Below are 22944 nucleotides of genomic sequence, written 5' to 3'. Positions count from 1 at the left end.
AAGCATCTTTTAATTTCATGGCTGCAGTTACCATCTGCAGTGATTTTGGAGCCCAAGAAAATAAAGTCTGTCACTGTTTCCATTGTTTCACCATCTACTTGCCATGAAGTAATGGGACCAGATGCCATGACTTAGTTTTCTGAATACTGAGTTTTAAGTCAACTTTCCCACTCTCCTCTTTTACTTTCATTAAGAGACTCTTCAGTTCTTCTTCCCTTTCTGCCATAAGGGTGGTGTCATCTGCATATCTGAGGTTATTGATATTTCTTCCGGCAATCTTGATTCCACCTTGTGCTTCATCCAGCACAGCGTTTCTCATGATGTACTCTGCATATAAGTTAAATAAGCAGGGTGACAATATACAGCCTTGACGTACTCCTTTCCCAAATTGGAACCAGTCCGTTGTTCCATATCCGGTTCTAACTGTTGCTTCTTGACCTGCATATAGATTTCTCAGTGTCTATGCTGAGAGCTTTGTACTTTCCTCCTCTTTAAATCCTATTCATTTGCTACAGTGAATGTTTCATGTTCCTGGATTCCATTCTTTGGCTCTGTGAACAAGAACTTGGATTCCCGTCTCATCTTTGTTAGGCAAGTTTTCTTGGTTTTGTGGTTAAGCAAACCTGCTTTCTTGAATAATCATTAACTTACAGGAGTATTCCATATTCTTGGTGACTCATAAGCTTGCAATGCACGTCAGAGTGAGAATGGGATCTTAGTTTTCCCACTAGGAACTGAACTGTCACCCCCTACTGTGGAAGCCAGGAGTCTTAACTACTGGACCACTAGGGAAGCCCCCATCCTTTGAACATGTTGAAAAGAGTTCCTTCCTCATTATCTTGTGTATGACTGGTATTATTTCTCGCATTTGAGTGTTTTCCATAGATTCCAGTTCTCCTTAATTTTCTGGAATACAACAATTGCTGTTTTTAAATAGCTCGATGACAGCAATTCTTGGGTTCACCCAGAAGTCTATTTCTATTATCTGTTGTTTTGGTTTTTTTCTTTCTTTTTTTTGCCATTTTTGGTCTCATATCCTGGTATAGCTGTTAATTTTTTATTTTATGCTGGACATTTTGCTTGAGTAAGACTGAAGTCTCTGGAAGGTATCACCTTCCTTACAGCATTCTGGATCGTTGTCAATCTGAGAGTGTAAATTGGCATCAAGCGAGTGTAGATTGAATTTGCATTGCTTTCCTTCCGAGGCTGAGCATTGTCCATCAGGCTGTGGTTCAGTCGCTCAGTATTTTCTGACTCTTAGCCCGCTAGTCTTCCCTGTCCTTCACTATCTACCGGCGTTTGCTCAAGCTCATGTCCATTGAGCTGGTGATGACCTATCTCATCCACTGGTTAAGGGAATCTTATTTTCTTTGCCCTGAACCCACTTTCTGTTAGTCTGTTCATCTCTGTTCCAGCTGTAGGATAATCTGCCTATTAAGGAATTTAATCTTTGGTGCAGCAAACTTTTCCCTAGTTTTCCTCGTTTGACGTGCACACGTATGACCTTTGGAGTGGAGTCACTGCAGTGACCTAACTGGACTTTCTATTCCCCAAACCTATCACCAGTTGCGAGTCTCCTGAGGCCGTCTCCTGCCTCCCTTGGAAGGAAGCCCCAGTCCTTGCACCCGGCCCACCTGGACCCAGATCCGCTCACGCCCTGGACGCTCTCCCCTCTATTCCCGTCCTTCCTCCTCAGGCGGCCATGGCCCTCGAGGCCTGTGTGGGCAGAGCCCCCATTCAACGCGGGCTTGCGCTACCCGCGAGGTGGGCGCCCCAGCGTCTACCCCTGGGCACTCGTCACGGGACACGGGAGAATGGAGGCTTCTCACTGCGTCACCACCGAGCCCCCGGCTTGCACTCGAGGAACGCTCCTTGACTGAATGGACTGAGGCTTTTGTACCCTATCCAGGGCCTTCCCACTAAAAAGTTAGCTTTTAAAAGAAGCTCCCCCACCCCATCCTCTCGCGCCCCGCCCCTCGGGAGGACGGCGCAGGCGCACTGGGGCCGCGCGCGGAGACCTGGGAGCCGCCCGGGGCTGGGCGGCCTGGGGCGCGGGCCCAACGGCCAACGCGGCCGCGCGGGAACTCGCGCGCCAGGCCCCGCCCGCGGTTTGAACCTGAGGCCCCGCCCCCGCCCCCGGCCAATCAGCGGGCGGGGCGGCCGGCTCCACGGCGACCCTTTGTGGGCGCTGCGCGGCCCCGCCCCTGGCCCCGCCCCTCCCGGCAGCCCCTCCCCCGGCGGCGGCGCGGGTTGCGCGGGCGGCGCGGACGCTGGCAGCCAGGTAAGCGTTCCGGCGTCTCCCGGGCCTTTGTGCGGTTGCTGGGCCGCGGCGGACTCGGTCGTAGGCGGGGACCCTAAACGCCTGGAGGGGTCCTTGGAGGGCTGTCGCGGACGGGAGACCCGGGAGGCTGAGGGGGACCCGGGGGGTGCCCGAGGCGTCGGGCTCGGGGGGAACCTGGAGGCCGGAGGCGCGTCGCAGAAGGGGCGTGGCCGTGGAGACCGACGTCCCGCCGGTTCTCTCGCCGAGTGACCGGCCTCCTGGGGCTCCCTTGCTGCTGCCGCGGCCTGGACTTGGGCTGTCCCGCTCCATTTCCTTCCACAGGAACGTCCCCTTAGCTTTACCTTAACTGGGGAGTCTTTTAAGGAGGAGAAACCCCTGACGTGGGTCTGTCGGGCTCTCCGCGGGGAATCCCCCACGCTGTCTTCTTGCCTTGGACTTGGAAGAGGTCAGTGCAGGCCCTCATCCCCCCAGCTCCCACAGTGACCCTCCAGGAAGACCTGTAGGGACCCTGACCCTGTCTGTAGCCCTGACCACAGTGCCCCGAAGCCGCTGCCCCTCTGTCACTCATCTGTCCATCCTTCTGTTCTTCTTCCACCCACCTATCCATTCATCCTTTTGTCTCCCCACCCATCCGTTTCTAGGTTTCCTTCCTAATCTGCATTTCTCATAGAGCCAGCAGTGGGTGATAGGTGTTCGCAATGGAATGCTTAGATTTCATCATAGGTCTTTTTAGCAGGACGCGGGTTTTGCAATACTGTCCTGTCCAGAAATGGCCCAGGCCGAGGCTCCTTTTTCTGCAACCCCCGAAGTCAGGGCTGCCTCCCTGCAGTGGGCTGCGTGCCTGTGAGTGTTCAGTTTGAGTTCCTTTCCTTTGTGTCTCAGCTTTAATTGCTTTGAAAAGGAACCCTGAGGATGTTTTGCAATGGTTTCCCTCCGCTGTACAGCAGAAGACCCAGCTTCTCTAAGAGCTGGTCAGGGGAGTGATGCCAGTCTTGGGTGGCCTGAAACCACACTCTTCTGCTTCCCTGCAGCCTGGCCTCATCTGCCCCGTCCAGTGGACACTGACGTCAGGGAGGGGAGCAGGGTGTCGGGGGAGGAGGGCTCCCAGACCTTGTGTCCACTGGGTTGCCTGAGCTGCCCCATCCTGCCTTGGTCGCCGGGCTAGGAAAAATACCAGACTCGCTTCCAGAGGCAAGCCCGCCCTACGATTTCAAAAGCTGATTGTCCCCTAAGCAGGATGACCAGGAAGAGCATCCGCCAGGTAACTGCTGGGAGAGGCTGTGGTCCACAAATAGCAGGTTTCCCTCTGCTGGAAGCTCACCCTGTTTCCTCTTCGGGGGCCCCGTGTGGCTGGCACAGGACAACCTCACAGGGTTAACCATTCTGTTGAACAGAGCCAGGAAAGATACTGTCCTCTTACAAAGTTAAATATTGTATGAACTTCCTACATACAGTTGCTCTTTATTTTCAAGTTCCACCATGTTTTATAATTAAAATTGAAATTCAGAATGAAAAAAACAGTTACGACTTTCTTTTGAGAGAGAGAGAAGACGGCAGCTTTTATCTTGGGAAAAAGCTGGAAGTTTCCCTCAAGCTTGCTATTAGAACATATTCCGAGGCAGAGAAAGCTTGTGTATTTTATTCCAAGTAACGAAAGTTACTTGAGGGAGTTCCCTGGCAGTCAGGTGGTTAAGACTCCATGCTTTCACTGCCAGGGGCCCGGGTTCGAGCCCTGGTGGGGAACTAAGATTCCACAGGTCCCCTGATGCTGCCCCCCTCAAAAAAAGATACTTGTAGTCAACTTTTTAGTGCTAGCTTATGAAAACTCCAGAGAGGCTGTAGTGGAGGGTGACCCTACCACACCAGCTCAGAGGCAGCACTCTTAAGACTTTGTCTCGCCTGCTGCATCTTTGGTGAGTATTTCAAAGCCAGTCTGATAGTGAGACAGCACTGGGACTGTTCATGTTGATTTGCCGTAAATACCTGAGGCTCGCACAGGTGAGTGCTCGCCCAGGGCTGAGGGCCGTGGTGACCATCTCTTCCTGGCCCTCCTCCTCTGAGTCAGCGGTCTGCATCTCCCACTGGCTCTCGGTGGGGGCACGGGGACCTGGCTGTGCCTGGCAGGGTGCCCCAGCGGGTGGGCGCAGCACCCCCTGGCCCCACCGCCACGCAGAACTCGAGGCCTGTCCCTCCCTCTCGTTTTCGTCTGGTGGAGCGCTGGTCTGGAGGAGGTCTGAGGGCGATGCTGTAGAGTGGGGATGGGGGTGCCTCTGGCAGGTGGCTGCCCGGGGAGGTTGGGTTTTGGGTGGGTGGCACATGAGGACTGGGGCCTCGGGGTTTAACCAGCTCCATGGTGAGACCTTCCCACCGATTGCAGAGGTGGGTATTGCCCCACATTTTTTTGCTCAGCACTCACCGATGAGTCAGGCTCTGCAGTTAGGACAGCCTGGGAGGCTGGGGCCTTGTGTCCCCCTGTGTCAGGAGTTCAGCACCCTCCAACCACAGTCTGGGCTGAGCAGAGGCTCCGCTAGGCAGGCCGGGGGTCTGCGTCCCCTCCTCTGCCCTGGCATCTGTCAGGGTCCCTCAGGACCGTCCTCTGTTCAGACTTGGTCCCAAACACAGATGTCTGAGGAGGAGACCCTCGCAGGCCACCTTCTGGGGTCACCCTGACCCCACCCTCTGACACAGCCTCAGGAATAGGGCACTGTCCAAGGGCTGCTCCCTTCCATAATAGTCTGCCAACATCTTCCTGGGTTGAGCGTAACACAAATTAACAGTTGCTTAGGCTTTGGAGTGTTTGAAAGGAGTAATTTAGGCCAGCTCTGTCCTGGCATGCCCATTGGGGTGCACGGAGGCAGCAGCTGGTGGTTTAGGTTTATCCTGGTAGCCGCCGCATCACCTTGTTTACTGACGCACTTTTGTTTCTGATGAAGGTGTCATTTAGTGCAGTCACACAGATGTTAGCTGTGCAGTTCAGTGAATTCCGACAAATGCCTCCTCTCTGACCCGTGCTCCCACCTGAAGGGGCTGTGTTCCCGCCATCCCAGGGAGTTCCTGCCACTCCCAACTCCTCAGTGGCAACAGCTTGGGTTCCCTCTCCTCTTCTGCGAGTTCATGCGCACCGAGAGCTCAGTTCCTGTATCTGTCCTTGCCTTGCTCCTCAGCGGGTGTCAGTCCACCGAGGAATACGCTTGCGTCTGTCCGTGGAGTTTTCTTACTGCATAGCACCCTGTCCTCGGGTACAGCACACTTCACCCAGCCACTAGCTCTCTTGGAACTTTACGGGACATTGCATCCGCGGGCGGGGCGGGGGTTGGAGGGAGTGTTGGCTGCTGCAGGGACCGTCGGTGAGGCATGGGGGACTCAGCAGCCGCTGTGACGGCAGCACGGGGGAGATGCGGAGGGGGCAGGGGCGCTCCTTCCTTGAGGGCAGCTTGGCAGGATCCCAGCTGCTCCTCCCGCGATGCGCCGAGTCAGTGCTGGAGCTGGTGGCGCCTCATCTGTCCCCCGGAAGGCCAGGGACATGAACCCTGGAGAGACCAGCAGGACCATCGGGGTGTTCTATGTTGTGACAAACACGTGACTGTCAGAAGTGGCGGTAAAGTGCCGAGTAACTGGGAAGGCGTGATGAGCGTGGAAAGCAGGGCGTCCCGAGAGGCGGATGCGCCCAGGAGAACGTGCCCTGGAAACTCCAGGAAGATGGGCTGGCACCTGGCTGCCGAGCATCTCTGCCCCGTGCTTCGGCTTCTCCCCCATCACCCCCAGGGACCACGGACGAGAACTGGGCCCCACGCAGTGAGCGCAGTGCTGTCTTCCGAGCCGCCGCGGGGCTGCCCCCAGCACACCGGGCTGGGCAGGGGTGAGGGCAGCAGAGGCGTGGGGGTGCTTCCCAGGGTGGGGCTGGGGGCTGGATGACTGGCCAGCGTGCTGGCCGTGGGCACGTCCAGTGCAGCTTTCTCCAGCTGGTCCTCTGTGGGGAGTGAGACCGAAAACCAGGAAGCCTGGGCTACTGATGGAGCCTGGGCTGGGGAGGGCGGCGGTTGTCGGGCGTCCTGGGCAGCCTGACAGAAACCTGCTGTCCGCCCGTCGGGTGGTGGGAGCAGGCTGTGTCCCGGGCTGCTTCCCGTGGCGGCGGCTGAGTGTCCTCGCTGTGTGTTCTGTCTCGGCAGACAGCGGGAAGGCTGTCCTCTGGCCTCTCCTGGTGCTGCCCCCATGCTGAGGGCACCGAGCTGTTGCCTCCCTGAATTTAGTGCCTGGAGTGGGGGGCTCCCCCGGGTCGTGAATTCAAGGGCTGGCCGTTCTGAGGACCCCTTGAGGAAAGGGAGGTGGTATCTGAGGTGCCCTGTGAAGCCTCCTGGCTGTGGTCTCAGACCCATCCCCGCTGGCCCAAGTGGCTGCTGACCTGCCCTAGACCTGAGCTGCAAGGGGCCTGTAGGAGGGTGGGCCGACTTCCTCTGCTGCTGAAGTTGAGCTTAATTGTGTTATTTGAGGGAGTTTTGTTTAGGCTCTAAATTACCTTTTTTTTATTTCTGTCCAGGCTGTGCAGCTTGCAGGAGGTTAGTTCCCCAGCCAGGGATGGGACCTGGGCCCTCAGCAGGAGAACTGAGAGTTCTAAGCTCTGGACACACACCGGGAAATCCCCGGGGACCTAAGTTAAGTCAGTGGTCGTGCAGAGTCGGGATTTGAGATTAGCTGGAAAGACGTTCGAGGTGATTCGTTACCACAGAGAGAGGAACCCTTGAAGCTCGAGTGTTTTTCCCGAACACAGGGTGTCTCTTTATCAGTTTAGTTCAGTTGCTCAGTCGTGTCCGACTCTTTGAGACCCCATGAATCGCAGCACGCCAGGCCTCCCTGTCCATCACCAACTCCCAGAGTCTACCCAACCCATGTCCATTGAGTCAGTGATGGCATCCAACCATCTCATCCTCTGTCGTCCCCTTCTCCTCCTGCCCTCAATCTTTCCCAGCATCAGGGTCTTTTCAAATGAGTCAGTTCCTCACATCAGGTGGCCAAAGTATTGGAGTTTCAGCTTCAACATCAGTCCTTCCAATGAACACCAAGGACTGATGTGCTTTAGGATGGACTGGTTGGATCTCCTTGCAGTCTAAGGGACTCTCAAGAGTCTTCTCCGACGCCACAGTTCAAAAGCATCAATTCTTTGGCGCTCAGCTTTCTTTATAGTCCAGCTCTCACATCCGTACATGACCACTGGAAAAACCATAGCTGACTAGACGGACCTTTGTGGACAAAGTAATGTCTCTGCTTTTTAATATGCTGTCTAGGTTAGTCATAACTTTTCCTTCCAAGGAGTAAGCGTCTTTTAGTTTCATGACTGCAATCACAATCTGCAGTGATTTTAGAGCCCCCAACATAAAGTCAGCCACTGTTTCCCCAACTGTTTGCCGTGAAGTGATAGGACCGGATATCATGTGACATAATTTATATTAACTCTCAGTATGCTTAGAATTCTTAAGCCTGTGACTTTTACACAAGTAACTGGGGAAGAAAGACTGTAAAAGTTGAATTTGTAGCCAAGACAAAACACTTGAATCCTTTATCACTGGAAGTCACTGAGATACTTTTCCTGGGTTCTGGTGGTGAGCCGAAGCTGTTGATGAGCAGGCCTGTGCAGGCTGCCGTGATAGGCTTGGCTTCCAGATCGTCCCGATGAGTTAGACCTGTTTGCTGTTCTGGGGAAACATCTTGTGAGGGGTGTGCTGTGGTCACTTCGTTTTTGTAGGAGTTTTTTTGGCTGTGCTGGGTCTTTGTTGCAGCAGTCGGGATCTTTGATCTTCCTTGTGGCTTGTGAGATCTAGTCAAGGCATGCAGGGTCTAGTTCCCTGCCTGGGGAGTAAACGAGCCCCCTGCACGCGGAGCTCAGGGTCTCAGCCCCTGGGCCGCCAGGGGGGTCCTGGGCGCAGTTCTTGCCCTTTCTGTTCTGGAGTGCTTGCAGGTCCACAGGAAGCTGTAGAAAAGTGTCCTGGAGGGGCCTCCTTGCCTCCCTGCCTCCCGGTGTCTGCGTCCGCGCGCAGTGCCTGGCCTGGCAGCCCCTGCAGGAAACTGGCTCTGAGCAGCCTCGGCACTGCTGGGGTCGTGCGTGCCTGTGTCTGAGTGCCGTGTGCCCGCGTGTGGTTCTGGGCACTCGGGGCTCACGCAGCACCTCCGAGGTCCCTGTGTGAGCTGTCCTGGCCCCAGGGAGCCCCCTCTGCGTGGTAGGATCCTTATGGGGGGCCGGCCCTGGGCCACCTGAGATGAGCTTTCTTGTGCCATGTGACCCCCTCGAGGCCCATCCGAGTCCCCACCGCTGGGCGGTCCTCCTCTGCGTGATGGCATCTGAGCGGTAGCACCCGCTCCCTGAAGGGCTTGCTCCCCAGCTTGGGGTTGTCGTGAGTGGAGTTGCTGTGAACATTCTTGTGCGTGTTTTCACATGAACATTGGCCTTCATTTCTCTGGGATAAGTACCCAAGAAGTCACATACTTTTAAAAAAGTTCTTTAAATGTTAAATACACAGGAGGTGAGAGCTGTGATATTGAAAGGAGACTCGGAGGACAGGGGACCTTTGTGCTTAAGGTGGGGCTGATGGCAAGGGCCGCTTTAACTTTGAATGGATAACTCAGGTTGATTTCTTGAAATAAAAATGTTGAGTTACTTTATGAACTTGAGAGAGGGTTTGTTCATTACAGCTTCACTTTGTTCCTGGAAGGAGGGACCCTACGGGGGGCTTGTGGGGAAACATGGGCCCTGGCTTTCTGCTCCAGCTTTAACGTCCCCTGGGGTCTCCTAACTTAGAGCCTTTTCAGAAGGGCAGCTTCCTTGTTTTTCTGCCTCTGAGACCAGAGGTGCAGCAGGTTGGCTGTGTCCGGTCAGCCTCGGTCCAGGTGAGGCCCAAGAACCAGCATTTTCATCCAGTGGTGTGGTGTGGTGTCCACTCAGAGCCATAGACTGCTCCAGCCCCTGGTGGACCGCGCCCCAGCCCTGGGCCTTCCAGATGCTGAGGACGGAAGGAGGAGCGGGTGCAGCGCAGTGCGTCTGCTCCGTCCACGCCCTAGCCCCACCCCGCTGATAGGCGTTACCCCCGAGGTCCGAGCCAAGGTGCGCAGAATCGGCGGGACCCCTGCAACGGGCTCAGCAGCGTCTCTTGTCTCCACAGGGCAAGATGTTCGCCCGCGGGCTGAAGAGGAAGTGCTCGGAGGAGGAGGAGGAGGCGCCCGCCGACCCCCTGCAGCGCCAGTCGCTCCTGGACATGTCACTGGTCAAGCTGCAGCTGTGCCACATGCTGGCGGAGCCCAACCTGTGCCGCTCGGTCCTCATCGCCAACACGGTCAGGCAGATCCAGGAGGAGATGACCCAGGACGGGAGCTGGCGCCTGCCCGGGCCCCAGACCCCGGGGCGGGCGCCGCGTGACCGCCTGGTGTCCACAGAGATTCTGTGCCGCTCGGCTCGGGCGGGGCCGCCGCCGGCCCCCGACCCCGCAGACCTGGCCTCTGCGCTGCATGCGGTCCCGGCAGCAGAGGCTCCCGGAGTCGTGCCAGGAGGCCCCTGGGACAGGGCCGGCCCCGGAGAGAGCCGCGGGGGCTTCCCCAGGTCTCTGGATCAGGTGTTTGAGACGCTGGAGAACCGCGGCCCTGGCGCCGTGGAGGAGCTGTTTTCCGACGTGGACGCCTCCTACTACGACCTGGACGCCGTGCTGACGGGCATGGTGGGCGGCGCCAAGTCGGGCCCGGAGGGGCTGGAGTCCTTCGCCTCCGCGGCCGCCCCACCGCCTGGCGCTGGCTGCAAGGCGGACCTGGGCGAGCTGGACCGCGCGGTGGAGATCCTGGTGGAGGCCTGAGCGGCGGCGGCGCTGCGTCTGTGAGACTCGCGGAAACGGTGCGAGGCCGTGGGTGCCGGGCCGCCCTGTGATCGGGAGAGCCCCGGGGCGGCGCCCGGCGGCCCCGCCCTCCCAGGGCCGGCGGCTCTCCCGCGGGCGGTCGTGCCGCCCTGGGCCCTGACCGGTGCGCTGAGACAGCCCCGCCAGGGGATGCCAGCCGCACCCGGCCTCATCCAGCTTCAGATGGGTGAATTTTCTAAAATTAAGTTCTATATGTTTGAGGCAATATTTTGTCTTAAGATACATTTTTTAACTTTTTATACTTTGATCACTAGATTTTTTTAGCTATTTTCTTAAAAGTATATTTTTTCTATAAACATGGTCTGCTGCTACATTAGAAACTTACAGCCTAAACAGTTGCAGTCGGTGTATTTCATTTTTTTAAGGTTTAAAGAACACTGTTCTTTTTACAAGGAGCCATCACTGCCTTGAGTCTGCAGTGTCCACGCGTCGTGATTTCCACTCTGGACTTGGGTGTGAGCCTTGCCCGTAGGCCCTGCTGCGGTCCGAGCGAGGTCAGGGTCAGAGGCCTTGCACGTGATGCCTTTACCAGACCTGCTGCATAACCATGTGTCTGTTGGACTGCCGTGTGGGTTCTGAGGGTTTATTCACCAGATCTGCCGCGTGACCACGAGTCTGTTGGACTGCGGTGTGGGTTCTGAAGGGTTTTATTTATGCCTGTTTATGTGTAAGTGTCTTCGGGGCTGAAAGTCAGGTGCGCTCTGCCTGGAGACCACTTGTACCCGAGGTCTCGGGTGGTGCCTCCGAGGGTCTGCGTCTAGGGTCCCCTCCTGCACAGGTTTCCAGCCCAGCCACGCTTGCTCCCACAGTTGCTGCCCTCCAGCACCGCTGCCTGGCCGGCTGCTGGACCCCCACGCACTGGGCCCACGCGCGCAGAGGCTGCTGTGAGCCGCCGTGTTTGGGGAGGGCGTCTGTGCGCCGCTGCGTTGGAGGGTGTTCGCATCTGCTCCTTTAAACCGGTGCTGGGACAGAATCTTAAGTTGAACTTAAGTCTAGGACTGAAGGAGTCTGGACACGTCACTACCGTGGCTCCTCCGTCTTGAGGGTCGTTGACGGTGGGCTGGGCTGTGTGTCCTCTGCCCGGGCACCCAGACCGCCCACAGCGTTTAGATCTTTATCACTGGTTTACAAGTGAGTCTCCTCACTCCCCACTCCACCCCACGTTTCCCACTTCTTGTGCTTTTTCTTCCTCCTGCAGCCCTTACCCAAGACTTGTTTGCTTAGTATCAGCGATTACACCGCATTTTATTAAAAAGTTGTCTAACGGAGTGGAGTGTGTTGTCAGTTACCTGACGGCCCCCTGCGGTGGACCTCCTGCCTCGCTCAGCCCGCTGATCCAGGGGGCCTGTGGGGCGGGCGTGGCATCACGTGGGTGTGGTGGCGGGTGGGCAGGGGCCGCTCTCCCGCCCCGGCCTCTCCGCAGGCGGCAGGTGGGGCCAGCACGCGGGGGTTGAGGTCGGGAAGCTGCGGGTGAGACGCGGGCTGTGGCCCTCGACGTCCGAGGGCTGCTCCCCGCAGATTCTGAAGGTGCTCCCTTGGGGAAGTAGCTGAGCTGGATGTCTGCGCAGCACGTCTGACGCGGTACTGTGTCCTGGTGGCGGCTCTGTCTTCGGAACGCGCGCTCCGTGTCAGGGCGGCTGCAGGGTTTGTCCGGCAGCCTCCGTGGTGACTTGGGCTTTGGCTCTGGGGTCCCTGTCTGTGGATGCGGCTGAGGCCCCAGTCTCCTTTCTGCTCCTGCCAGCGGCCCACTCGCATTTCGGGAGCCTGCTCAGGGTGCTGATGGCCCAGTCGTCCTCGGTATGCTGAGATGGGGCCCGCCTGGACACTGATTCCCCTGGAAGTGTCAGGGTCCCCAGGGAGGAACAGTGGTTAGTTGCTGGTGGTGGATTTGAATGGAGGTCCAGGCCTAGCGATGGGGAGGGTGAAGCTTTAAGTTCTTGTGTGCACCTGTTCATAAACTGCAAAAAAGGTGTGTTGGCTGCAATCCTAAGGCTTTTGCCTTCACCCCACCACCTCATGACCCTCTCCCCCCAGGCCAGGCTGGTTCTGGGCTCCAGATAAGGAAGCTGGGTTTTCGGGGAGAGATGCTCAGTGCGTGTTTGCAGCTGCGGAGAGGAGAGATTCCCGAGGGGCCCAGCCCTGAGGGCGGTTCACACCAATGACTAGTCTTTAACATTGAAAGAAGCTTCTGAACCGTCCGTAGTAAGCATACACTGGGTTATCTCTAAGGAGAGTAAGTGATAGGAGACTATCATCACATGAGAAGGTGACTCAAAAAGTTCACAGGGAACGCAGGGTAAAGTGTTGAGGTGTGTCAGGCAGTGATTAATCTCAGTTCCTGTCCTTGCGTTTGTGAATTTCGAGGCACGCACCGATTTCCTTGCCTCCCTCAGGCTTTGATGCTGTGTCTTCACTGTCATCTGGTTTTGTAACAAACGTTACCGTGTGTCCTCCTGGCTGTTGCTTCCCCTCACACGTGGCTGGCTCCCAGGCTGGCAGACTCCAGCGCTGGGTCCTCGGGCACCTCTTGCCCTCTCTCTCTGTGGTCACTCTGCACACTTTTTGCAGCGTGGAGGCGTCAGGGAAGCCAGGCTCCTCCTCACACGATGGCCGAGGGCTCTGCAGGGCTGTGTGTCCGAACCCAGCCCCGTGAGGCTGATGGTGCCTTGGCAGGAACCCCAGAGTGCTGGTCAGAGCGGTCTTCTCAGTTACAGAAGGGAGCTGGAAGTCCCTTCACTCACCGCTGGGGTGACGAGAGCTGCTGTGGACCTCTTCCATTGCCTAGGTATTCTTTATAACCTCAACCCTGTTTATTTCTATTTATTTTCAAATTTGGGGAAAGGAATGGCAACCCGCTCCAGTATTCTTGCCTGGAAAATTCCATGGACAGAGGAGCCTGGGGGGCTACATACAGTCCATGGGGTCACAAAGAGTCAGACACGACTGAGCGACTAACACCTTCCCTTTCATCTTTAAAGGTTTTATAGCAACTTTATTTAAGCCCTGGTTTGGTAGCTGGTTGGGCTTGCTCTGGTCCGCGTGAGAGCGCTGGCCGCCCACCCCCTGTGCCTCCCAGTCGGGTGACCGGGCGGCACTTCCCCACGAGCCGGCCAGTCTCTCCCAGCTCAGGAAGCCCCCTCCTCACGCGGGTGGATGTCAGGGTGCAGAATCGGGGCTGAACTGGACGTCCGACTAGACAGGTAGTGGAGGCGGGGGCCAGGCCCTGGTGAAGGAGCAGAGCGTGGAGGGGGGCGGGGGAACAGAGATCAGAGTCCGGACGCCAGTGAGAAGCTGCCTGAGGCCCGGCTGGACCCTGGGCCAGCGGGGCAGGGAGGGCCGCCATGAGAACGGGAACATGGCAGCGTCTGAGTTTGAATCTGGGTGTGAGGCAGGAGGCAGACGGGCCCCCTAGGGTAAAGTGACCGGAGACATTCCCTGTGGGTGGGAACGCCAAGACAAGAATAGCAGGGCAACTCAGGGAGGAGGTGGGGCCCCGCCCAGACCACCTGCTGCTGCTTCTCCCGTCCTGGAGACCTCTCCGACCACGTGCAGAAAAGGCTCCTTGGAGGCCAAAGGGGACTCACGTCAAGGATGTTCTACCTAGACGCCCTTTCAGTAAAATCCACCTTGGCTGAGATGCGTGCGTGCACACGGGAGGATCCTGAGATGCAGGGGAAGTGGGCTGGGGGCCAGGCAGGCCGAGGTGACTGGCCGAACAAAGAAATGCCACGGGAGTGACTGGAGCTGCCACAGGGGCGACCCAGGGGCTGTCCCTCTGAGTCTGCCCCGCGCCTACCTATCCACGTCCAGCACTGTCTTTTCCCTTATTAGCTGCTTCACTTGCTTCACTGCTTCCATCTTTGTGGGAACTCTCCTGTAAGGCCGGGGCCGGGCCCTTGTTACTGACCACCGTCTAGTGACCAGGATCTGGTGCCCTCACCAGCGGGACCCCGCCTCCGTCTCTGGGCGCCCAGGCCCCGCTTCACGCTGCTGCAGGCTACGGGCATCAAGATTGGGGCGGGGGGGGGGGGGGGGTGGCAGGACGGCACATGTCAGGTTCTCAAGTCTTTAACCGAAAGTCGGGACGTGACGGCACAGCCCAGGCCATCTCTGCTGGCGGGGTCCTGGGAGGCCCCAGGTGGGCCGTCCCCTCCCTATGATGGAAGCAGCATGGCAGAAAGCTGTTTCCAGACTCCCACCTACCGGCTGGAAAGAAGGAGATGCAAGTTTCTCAAACACCCAGGCCCCCAGGATCAGTCACCCCTAGATAAGCCTCAGGTCTACAGGCAGGTGGTCTGTAGAGTGGCTGAGGGCGCTGAGGTGTGGGTGACAACCCCACCCTTCTGCCGTGTGATGTGTGACAAGTGAGACCTGCTGGTCACCGTGTCCCCACTGGGCCTCTGCTGGGGTCTGACACCCGCGTCCATGGAGCTGGCGTCTGAGGCCGCCCCGGCTGTGGTCTCCCTGCCTCGAGAGCAGCCTTGGGGGCACACGGACGCTGGGGTCACTGTGCCTGCGGGCCCCGCTGGCCTTCCCTCCCCAGGCCTCCCCGAGGGCGGGCGGGGCTGCCGCTCAGGGTCCAGCACGGGTCCCCACAGAGCCGGCGATTTAGCAAGAACACAGCTTGTCCGGGCTGTTTCATTTAATAAAATTTTACAAAAGTCAGTGCTGCCTGCTGGGCTCTTTCGTTGGAGGGGTCTCTTCCTTAGCTGATGACAGCTGCTCGCCCGCTGGCAGGCAGGTGTGGCTGCTGCAGGGAGCACGCTTGCTCTGGGGAAACGGCACCCCCACCCCCGCCGGACGCCCAGCCACGTGAATACCCGGGCCGGGGCCACTGCAGCAGCAAGACACGCAGGGCCTCCCGGGGCCCTGACGGCTGCTCCCAGCGGCAGTCCCAGCCGCGTGCCAGGCCAGCCTGGGGTCCCGGGCAGCGTGGTTCAGGCACAGGGTCTCACAAGTGCCCCCAGAGCCACCTTCCTTCTCCCCCGCCAGGCTGGTGTGGGGCTCCTGGGGACCCGGGCTCACCCTTCCTGGCGGCTGGCCCTGCTGAGCAACGCACCCCCTCATCAGAGTGTCCACCCTGACGTGGACCACCTCCACGAAACCGTTCTGGTTTCCAGTACCAAACCAGACTGGGAAGACACGGTGAAATCCCGCATCAACACACAAAAGTTCTCCCACTTTAGCAAATGTCACTATTAAACAATGTCAGTTTCAGGTTACGAGGACTGAAAATCTTCTTTTTCCTTGGAAGCGTGATGTACTGCCCATTTCCGTGTACGGGGGTCTTCAGGAAGAGGCTGTAGGTGATCAGGCTGCCCTGTCCACCACCCGGCGTCCCCGAGAGCTGCCAAGAGAGGAGGGACCGGTCAGGGCGAGCACACGTGCCCTCCGGGACGCCCTGGCCGCTGGCACCTGGCCAGCTCGTCTTGGGCCTTCCCACGCGCTGTCAACACGAAGGAGCTCTGGAGGAAGCCACAGCTTCTCCCCGAGTGGACGGGCTGGGACGGTGCCTGAGGGCAGCTCTGGCCTGACTGGGTCGGCCTCCTGGTTCTCCTCCCGCCCAGCCGCGACCCCTGGACGCTCCTGTCGGGCCACCGCTGAGCTCCGGTCCCCGTTGGGGCTGCCGCGGGAGAAGGGCTGCTGGAGACACTTAGGTCTCGCTGCTCTAAGACAGCCCAGCCACATGCCTCTGGAAGGTTCGACCTCCTGCCCCATGACGTTTCTGCAGAGCAGAGGTCCGGCCCACGGGCTGCACTGCCCCGCCCTCCTCCCCAGCTCCACTCAGGCCCCTCCCCACATGACCCCCTCTCAGCCCCTGTGCGTCAGGCCTTGGCCCTGGGGGCGGGATGCCCACCTCCTGGGCAGCGCGGGGTGGGGGTCGGGGGTGGGCAGGTCCCTCAGGGTGGAACTCAGGGCTCTAGAGGCGATGGGCTGGTCAGGGCGTCCCCCTCCCAACGCCTGCTCCAAGGGTGGGTGGAGACCCCGTTCCTGGAGAGGCTTTTCCGGGCGAGGGGCTGTGGGATGGAGCCCCTTCCTTCTGCCTGGGCCCCACCGTGCAGTGGAGAGGAGCTGCCGCCCGCCCCCGCGGCACTCCTGGACTCTCAGAGCCACAGGTGAAGCAGCAGAGTGACTCGTGCTCACCTTGGTCTGGATCAGGGCTCTGCAGCGCTGCAGGCGGAAGCCGAGCTCTTCGGGCTCGTGGAGGCCAGGCTCGCCCAGAGTGCGGCCAGGGCTCCCTGCGAGGCTCTGAGAAAGCAAACCAGAGTCAGCCAGAGGGACAGAACGTTAGAGGGTCTTCTCCTCCCAGCTTCCCTTTCCACCTGGGCCTCCGGCACATCTCCCTGTAAAATGGCAACGTGGCTCCGGTCTGGGCTCCGCTGGGGGTCGCCCTCTGTGCACCCTGGCCCCGCAGTGACCTTCCCGAGGACCTACACCGGACAGGCGGCGCAAGGAAGCAGCAGCAGGCCGCTGGTGCACCCGCCCCCTCCCCAGCCCGATGCGGGCCCTGTGGTGCGCTGCGATGCGCAGCGCGGCTGGCAAAGTCGTCATGTGGTCTGGCCGGCCTCCGGGAACCCATCTCTACCCAGGTCAGCCCACCTTCTGAGCAGCGTCTACTCCAAGAACAGGGAGGAAGTTTTCCCGACTGCGGGACTCGCTCCAGACGCATCGGGAGATCGTCGTGGTCCCAGTGTTGTGAAGAGCCCTCCAGAGTTTTCTAGATTCAGAACTGGAAAAGAGCTGCCTTAATTACAGGGCAAGCTGGAAGGCCTTCAGAAGGGAGGCACAGAGGGCATCTGCCCTCCAGCATTCTGAACGCAGAGCCCCGGCCTTTGTTTCTTTGTTCATTTGCTCAAGCATCTACTCAACCAGCACCGCTCCCTCCTCCCGGCTTTGTCTCCACAGAGCCCATCCCTGGCCTGAATGACTGATTCCACCACCGTGTGTCTCCTCCTAGGGCAGAAGCTCCAGGGGGCTAGATATACTCTGCCGTCTTGCTCCTGGATGATCTCAGGTGCCTGGAACCAGGCCAGGTGCCAGAGAGATGCCCACAGACAGAGAAGCAGATGCCAGAGTGGGTGCTGGGGCCCCGCCCGGTGGACTGGCCCGGCCTCCGAGAGCGAAGGCCTCCGGGAGGGAGGGCACGGCTGGTCCCCAAACAGCTCCAGGGTGAAAGCGCCAAGACGAGCCAGGTCCCGACCCCCAGGCCCACCTGTGTGTACAGGTGCCCCGGGCTCATGCCCCCCGCCTGCGGGCCTGGACCACAACCTGGGGAAGCAGTGTGCCCTAGGCGCGCTTCAGCCCTGGTCCCCAGGCCTCTGCTGGTCAGGGAGAGTGCGCTGGGCAGGCTGGCTCAGAACCCTGCCAGGGCCCAGGAGGGCCCGCCTGCAGCGCTGTCTGCAGTATCAGCCTGTGAGGCGGGTTTAGGTCCCAGAGGAGCCGGCTCCCAGCCACCTCTACCGCCCCTCTGGGGCCTGGGCCCACCTCACCGTTCACTTGAGCTAGTATGGTTTTCTGCTAAGGCCGTCTGACGAAATGGCCATCGGCAGACAAGCACCTCTGTGACCTCTGATCCCAGGGACTTGGCCCCGGGAGTAGCAGCCCTGAGGTGGGCTGAGAACCTCTCCAGGAACTGGGGGGTCACTCGCTCCCGTCCCCCAGGGGCCCGAGCCCGCCATGCCAGCCCCCTGGGCCCTCCGGAACCCGCCACGCTCCCACCCAGACCCGAGGAGCTGGCCCTCCCCGGCCCACTCGGCTCCGGACCTGCTGGGGGGGCCCCGAGGCGGGGCTGGGCAGGCCTGCTCAGAGGACGGGCGGCACCCGTGCCAGCCGCCCTTCGACCCTTTGACCTCAGGTGGTGGGACCTCGGGAGGCTCAGTGTTCTCCACAGAGGTCGGAGCAGACCTTGTGACCCCAAGACCACCAGCTCAGCCTGCCGGACGACAGGTGAGTACCGATTTCAGTTCATTACCACAGTTTATGCACGGATTCAAGGCCAGAGTTTTCTTCATTCCTTGTTTCTAAGAAGTGGTCTAAGGTGGAGATGCCCTCGGGGGCCTGTGGGACTGGTACTTCTTGAAAAGCAGACCTGAAAACATCCTCACAGCTGACAATGGGCTGAAAAAGAAGAAAAACACACCAAAGCTAGGAAACATACACACATCATGTCACCTTATTCCAAATATGTAATTTTGGTACAAATGAAATTTGTAACTGATTCTATATCGTTGCTGCTACTGAATCATGACATATGTGTTCCTAAAAATCACTGCACTGTGAATCGTGCCGTGGAAACGGGTGTGTGGGAAAGTGTGATCATGGCACGACAGTCATAAACTTCATCAGTGACACACGGAAAAAAGACACACCCAGTGAAAATGCGAGTGCTGTTTTGCACGTGTGAATTGGTTGAAAAATCTGTCCCTACTGCAGTAAAAATGGCACTTCCCGGAAGAGAGGTTTGTGGGTTGTGAGAAGTGTGAAGTACTGGAAGGTGAGCTGTCTGAGGTTGGGGTTTAGGTGGGGGAGCCCCCAGGGGCGGGGGATGCGTGTGGCAGACCGAGGTGGCTGGGAGAGGTGGGCATGTGTGTGGTGTATATTCACGTGGGCCTCAGCTCAGCAGGTGTGGTTTTCTGCATTCACCCCGTGTTTCCGGCAAAGTTCACATTACGCTCAAATTGTTCCCCGATACAGTAACTACACTGGAAGACAGTCCTGTCTTCAAAACAGGCGTTAGAGCAGAGCTAACTGAATGGGGAGTGGATCTTGTCAGAGGGCCAGGGAAACACTGCTGGGTTTAGAAAACAAATGGTCCACCCTAGAACCAGCGGACCTTTTCCTCTCCCTTCTGTGTTTCGCTTTTGGTGTTAGGGGTAAATCACAAGGGAAGAGACGGCAGAGAGAGAGATGGGTGAGAGGCAGTCACAGTGAAGAGAGACACTGGTGGTCAGGGCAGGACCGGAGGGATGAGGGACGTGTGATGGGCTCTCCAGGCCGCCTCCAGCACCCCGTCACTAACACACACTGACGTGTGATCCGGCAAGGTTTTCTAAGTAAGGAGATTACAGACTCAAAATGCTCTTCCCCCACATGCCCAGAACTGGGCCCAGGAAAACACAGCCTAGTTGATGGAGAGTGGGCAGACGGGAAGGTGGAGGGAACGGAAAGCAGGAGGGGCCCAGGATGAAGGCCCAGAGACAAGTGGACCCCCTCCCTGACCAGTCCCCCACCACAGGGTAGGAAACACTTCCTATGCAACATGGCCAAGACTTTAGAAATACCTCAGGAGGGGCGATGGCTCCGGTTCCTGTCACTCCACCCTGGTGAGGCTGGCTAGAACCGTGCTCCTTTTGGGCAGAAGCGGTTCTCCACGGCTGAGAGGCTGAGGGCCTCTCCCGGAGCTCAAAGGACTGAGAGAATTGTTCAGAGCTGGCTGAGGATTCCCGAAAGCCTTCAAACTCCCCCCAGGCGCCGCCGTGTTCCCCTGGCTCTGGACACCTGGCGGTGCTGGTAGACAAGCCCTCGAAGCTGTCCCCAGAGATCCTGGCTTCCCCATCCAGCGGGGGAAGGGTGGAGTGGGGCCTCGCCCACTCCACAGCGTCACCGCTCTGCCTCCCAGGTGCACCGAGGTCTTTAGAAACCTGGTGGAGGGAACCCCCGCCTGCTTGCTCTGGGAGGTCACTCAGAAAGGCGCAGACAGGGAGCCCCTGGCCAGGGGTGCCCCTCAGCTCCCGCTGGTCTTGCATGTTGGTGCCCCGGGCCCGCACAGACGCGATGGGAAGACGCTCAGGAGACATCCATACTGCTGTGAGGGAGCAGCTCCAAGTAGACAGCGCCGGAGGGGGTCACCTGCTCGCCCACGGCCCAGCAGCTGCCCACGGCCTCCTCAGGAGTACAGATGGCCTGGTGTGAGTCCACTGTCGCTGTGGAAGGGACTCAGACTGCCTGGTCACCCAGGAAAAGTGACCGGAGCGCTGCCCGGTTTCCTCCTCCGCGCGCCTGGGCCACCGGTCCAGCACAGGGGCGTGTCCTAAAGACCAGACAGGTCCCGGGGGTCAGCCCAGCCTGGCAGGGTGGGCGAGCTGCGGGGTCCTGCCTCGGTCGCCGTGGGCAAGGGTCTGCGAGGCCCAACCTGGCAGAGTAGGGGAGAGTCGGGGCGCCCGCGGGAAGGCAGTGCCCAGAGAGCCCCGAGAGTTGGGCCGGGGGCTCGGGTAGTTCCCTCTCCGGGGGGGGAGCGGAGATCCGAGGCGGCCGCTGAGGACCCCGATCGGGTCTGGCCTAGGGCTCCTCAGGGGCGGACTCAGGGCGCAGGAGCCCCGGCCCGCACCCACCTCGGCTGCCTCGCCGCCTCCGCCCGCCGGCGCAGCAGGGATGCCGGCTGTCCCTAGGCCGGCGCCGGACCGTTGCCCGGCAACGACGCGCGCCAGTCCCGCTTCCGGCGTCTGCCGCCCTGACGTCAGCGCGCCGGCGCCGCGCGGGCGTGGCAACGCCAGGCCCCGCCCCCGCACCGGCGGAGCCAGGCTCCGCCCCCTGAGCTGGCCCGCCCTGCGTGGGCCCCGTCACCGTGCGCCAGTCGGCCGCCGCGTGAAGGGTTCTCCTTCAGTTAGGTGCGTCCCTCGCTCAGCCGCCGCCTTGCAGTGCCCCGCGCGGCCGGGAGGAGCAGGCGCCCGCTGCCCGCACCGGCTGCCCTCCGCTGCCCCTCGCTCCGCGGCCCCGCCGCAGCGGGGGTGTCTAGCCGTGTGGTGCCCAATCCGGAAGCCCAGGGTCCCGGCGTGGTCACCAGCCGGCCCCAAGGCAGAGCAGGGCCAGCCTGGGCCATGGGCCATCAGCCCCTCCTGCGGCCGCTGGCCCAAGGGCAAGGTGGGCATCAACGGCCGGCCTCACCCTCCTGCCAGCTCCCCCCCAGGCATTCTGCGCCCTTCTCCATCTTACCCAGCCTCATGAGGTCAGCCCTCCGCAGGCTCGACCATCATGCCCCCGCGGAAGTCCTGGTCCACGCCCTGTCTCCTGGTCTCCTTCCATGCTCAGGTTTCTCCACCCTGTGACCCAGGGATCTCCCTGGGCCCTGTCCAGTTTGCATGAATCACTGGTTCTCTCCCTGGTCCTTCTCAGCCAAGCTACAGAAAATTTCAATTTAAAAAATGACTAGATGAGATCATTCTCTGAACCCTGGACCTTGACTGTCTGCCCCTCCCCTGCTTCCTGCGGGGCACGGCGGCCAGAGACGCAGTGTTGGAGCGATGCAGGCAGAGTGCCCAGTGCTGGGCAGTCACCGGGGTGAGCTGCAGGAAGGTGACCAGACACCAGCCCTCTCCTGCCCCGACAGCACCCAGGGCGAGCTGTCCCCTGTTGCCCACCCACTGCTAGGACACCCTCATCCACTGTCCATGCCGTCTGCACAGTCCAGGAGCTGGAAAGGGGCAGGAGGGGTGTCGGCCTCCTGTCAGCTGAGGAAGCTGATACCCAGGCACAAAAGCCCGAGTACGAAGTTTTGTTGGGGCGGAACCAGCTCTTCTGACCCTCAGCAATTCCCCATGTGAAGAGTGAGGATGGCCCTGTGACCCAGGCATGACACGGGGCCAAGGGTGGGTTGTCTTGCATTGTGTGGTGTGGTAGGTGAAGAATGAATGCCTCCAGGAGGAGCTCTTCCTGATCCCCAGAGCCTGCGAGCATGACCCCTTACGAAGCACAAGGAACCTTTGTTCTTTACTTGCTAAGTTGCGTCTGACTCTTTGCGACCCTGTGGACTGTTGCCCACCAGGCTCCTCTGTCTATGGGATTTCCCCAGGCAAGAATACTGGAGTGGGTTGCCATTTCCTTCTCCAGGGGATCTTCCCGACCCAGGGATCGAACCCGAGTCTCCTGCATTGGCAGGTAGGTTCTTGACCGTTGAGTCACCAGGGAAGCCCCAGAAGGAATTTTACAGACATGATTATGTTACGCCTCTCGTGATGGCGAGATGGTCCTCAGTTACATCGTTGTAATGGACAAGGGTCCTTACAAGAGGGAGGGAGGACGGTCAGAGTCTGAAAGAGAAGGTGGAAAGATGGAAGCAAAGGTCAGAGTGATGCAGGCCCATGAACCAAGGAATGCAGATGGCCTTTGGAGCTGAAAAAGGCCAGGACATGGATCTGCCCCAGAACAGACCTCTAGATGGAACGCAAATCTGCCGACACTTGGAACTGTAGGGAATAAATGAGAGTTGGTGTAAGCCACTACGCATGTGCATGTTTATTTGTTACAGCAGCCACAGGAAGCTCATACACCTGGCTGACCCCCGCCTACCCTGCTCAGGAGGTGCTGTGTTGGGGGAGCCCACAGACAGGCAGTAGGCATGACCTTGACACTGGTGCCCGGCCCTGAATGCAGGTGTGGGTGGGGGAAGCCCAAGTAGCTGACAGGTGGCCCCTGACTCCTCAGACCAGCATCTGGGGCTCTGGGCACGGCCTGGGGCAGGAGCTGAGGGCCAGCCCTCCAGATGGGCGGGCAGGGCAGGGCAGGCAGCTGTTGAAGTTTAAATGGCTTTGTACGCTGGAGGACAGTGGTCAGAGGGGCCCAGTCCCCATGAAAGTGGGAGTAATGGGGGACGGAAGCCAGGACGCCCCACGGTGCTGTGGAGGCCGGCTGCCGTGTGCAGGAGAAAGCCCACACGGGCTCCTCACTCCGTCCCTGGGCCCCAGCCCTGTTGAATGGTGCAGACTGGGAGGGGGGGAGCTTCTCTTCTGCCATTGCCCAGCCAAGCCTCCCCCAACCCAGCCTCAGGAAGAAGGG

The 22944-nt window shown here is 59.4% G+C and overlaps 2 protein-coding genes across 6 annotated transcripts; one reads left to right on the top strand and one right to left on the bottom strand.

The window, feature by feature from the left end:
* The first annotated feature begins 2227 nt into the window (after positions 1-2227).
* Positions 2228-13190, top strand: CDCA4 (cell division cycle associated 4). 4 transcript variants are annotated; one of them, XM_065906538.1, is made up of 3 exons: positions 2334-2726; positions 3015-3124; positions 9433-13190. In XM_065906538.1, exon 3 carries the CDS (start codon positions 9439-9441, stop codon positions 10111-10113), a length of 675 nt encoding a protein of 224 aa, XP_065762610.1. In that variant the 5' UTR covers positions 2334-2726; positions 3015-3124; positions 9433-9438; the 3' UTR covers positions 10114-13190. The 4 variants fall into 4 exon arrangements, with proteins under 4 accessions (XP_065762608.1, XP_065762610.1, XP_065762609.1 ...); XM_065906536.1 differs by lacking the exons at positions 2334-2726; positions 3015-3124 and adding an exon at positions 2228-2281; XM_065906537.1 differs by lacking the exon at positions 3015-3124.
* A 1244-nt stretch (positions 13191-14434) lies between these two features.
* On the bottom strand, positions 14435-21264 carry CLBA1 (clathrin binding box of aftiphilin containing 1). 2 transcript variants are annotated; one of them, XM_065906533.1, is made up of 6 exons: positions 21106-21264; positions 19455-20203; positions 18146-18291; positions 16774-16903; positions 16318-16422; positions 14435-15520 (listed from the first exon to the last, which is right to left on the bottom strand). In XM_065906533.1, exons 2-6 carry the CDS (start codon positions 19968-19970, stop codon positions 15356-15358), a joined length of 1062 nt encoding a protein of 353 aa, XP_065762605.1. In that variant the 5' UTR covers positions 19971-20203; positions 21106-21264; the 3' UTR covers positions 14435-15355. The 2 variants fall into 2 exon arrangements, with proteins under 2 accessions (XP_065762605.1, XP_065762606.1); XM_065906534.1 differs by lacking the exon at positions 21106-21264 and adding an exon at positions 20505-20594.
* Between the last annotated feature and the right edge of the window lie 1680 nt (positions 21265-22944).

Source organism: Muntiacus reevesi, chromosome 15 (assembly GCF_963930625.1).
Source record: "Muntiacus reevesi chromosome 15, mMunRee1.1, whole genome shotgun sequence".
Lineage (NCBI taxonomy): Eukaryota > Metazoa > Chordata > Mammalia > Artiodactyla > Cervidae > Muntiacus > Muntiacus reevesi.
The sequence above is the reverse complement of the archived record's forward strand: the minus strand, read 5'-3'. Positions and strand labels throughout refer to the sequence as shown.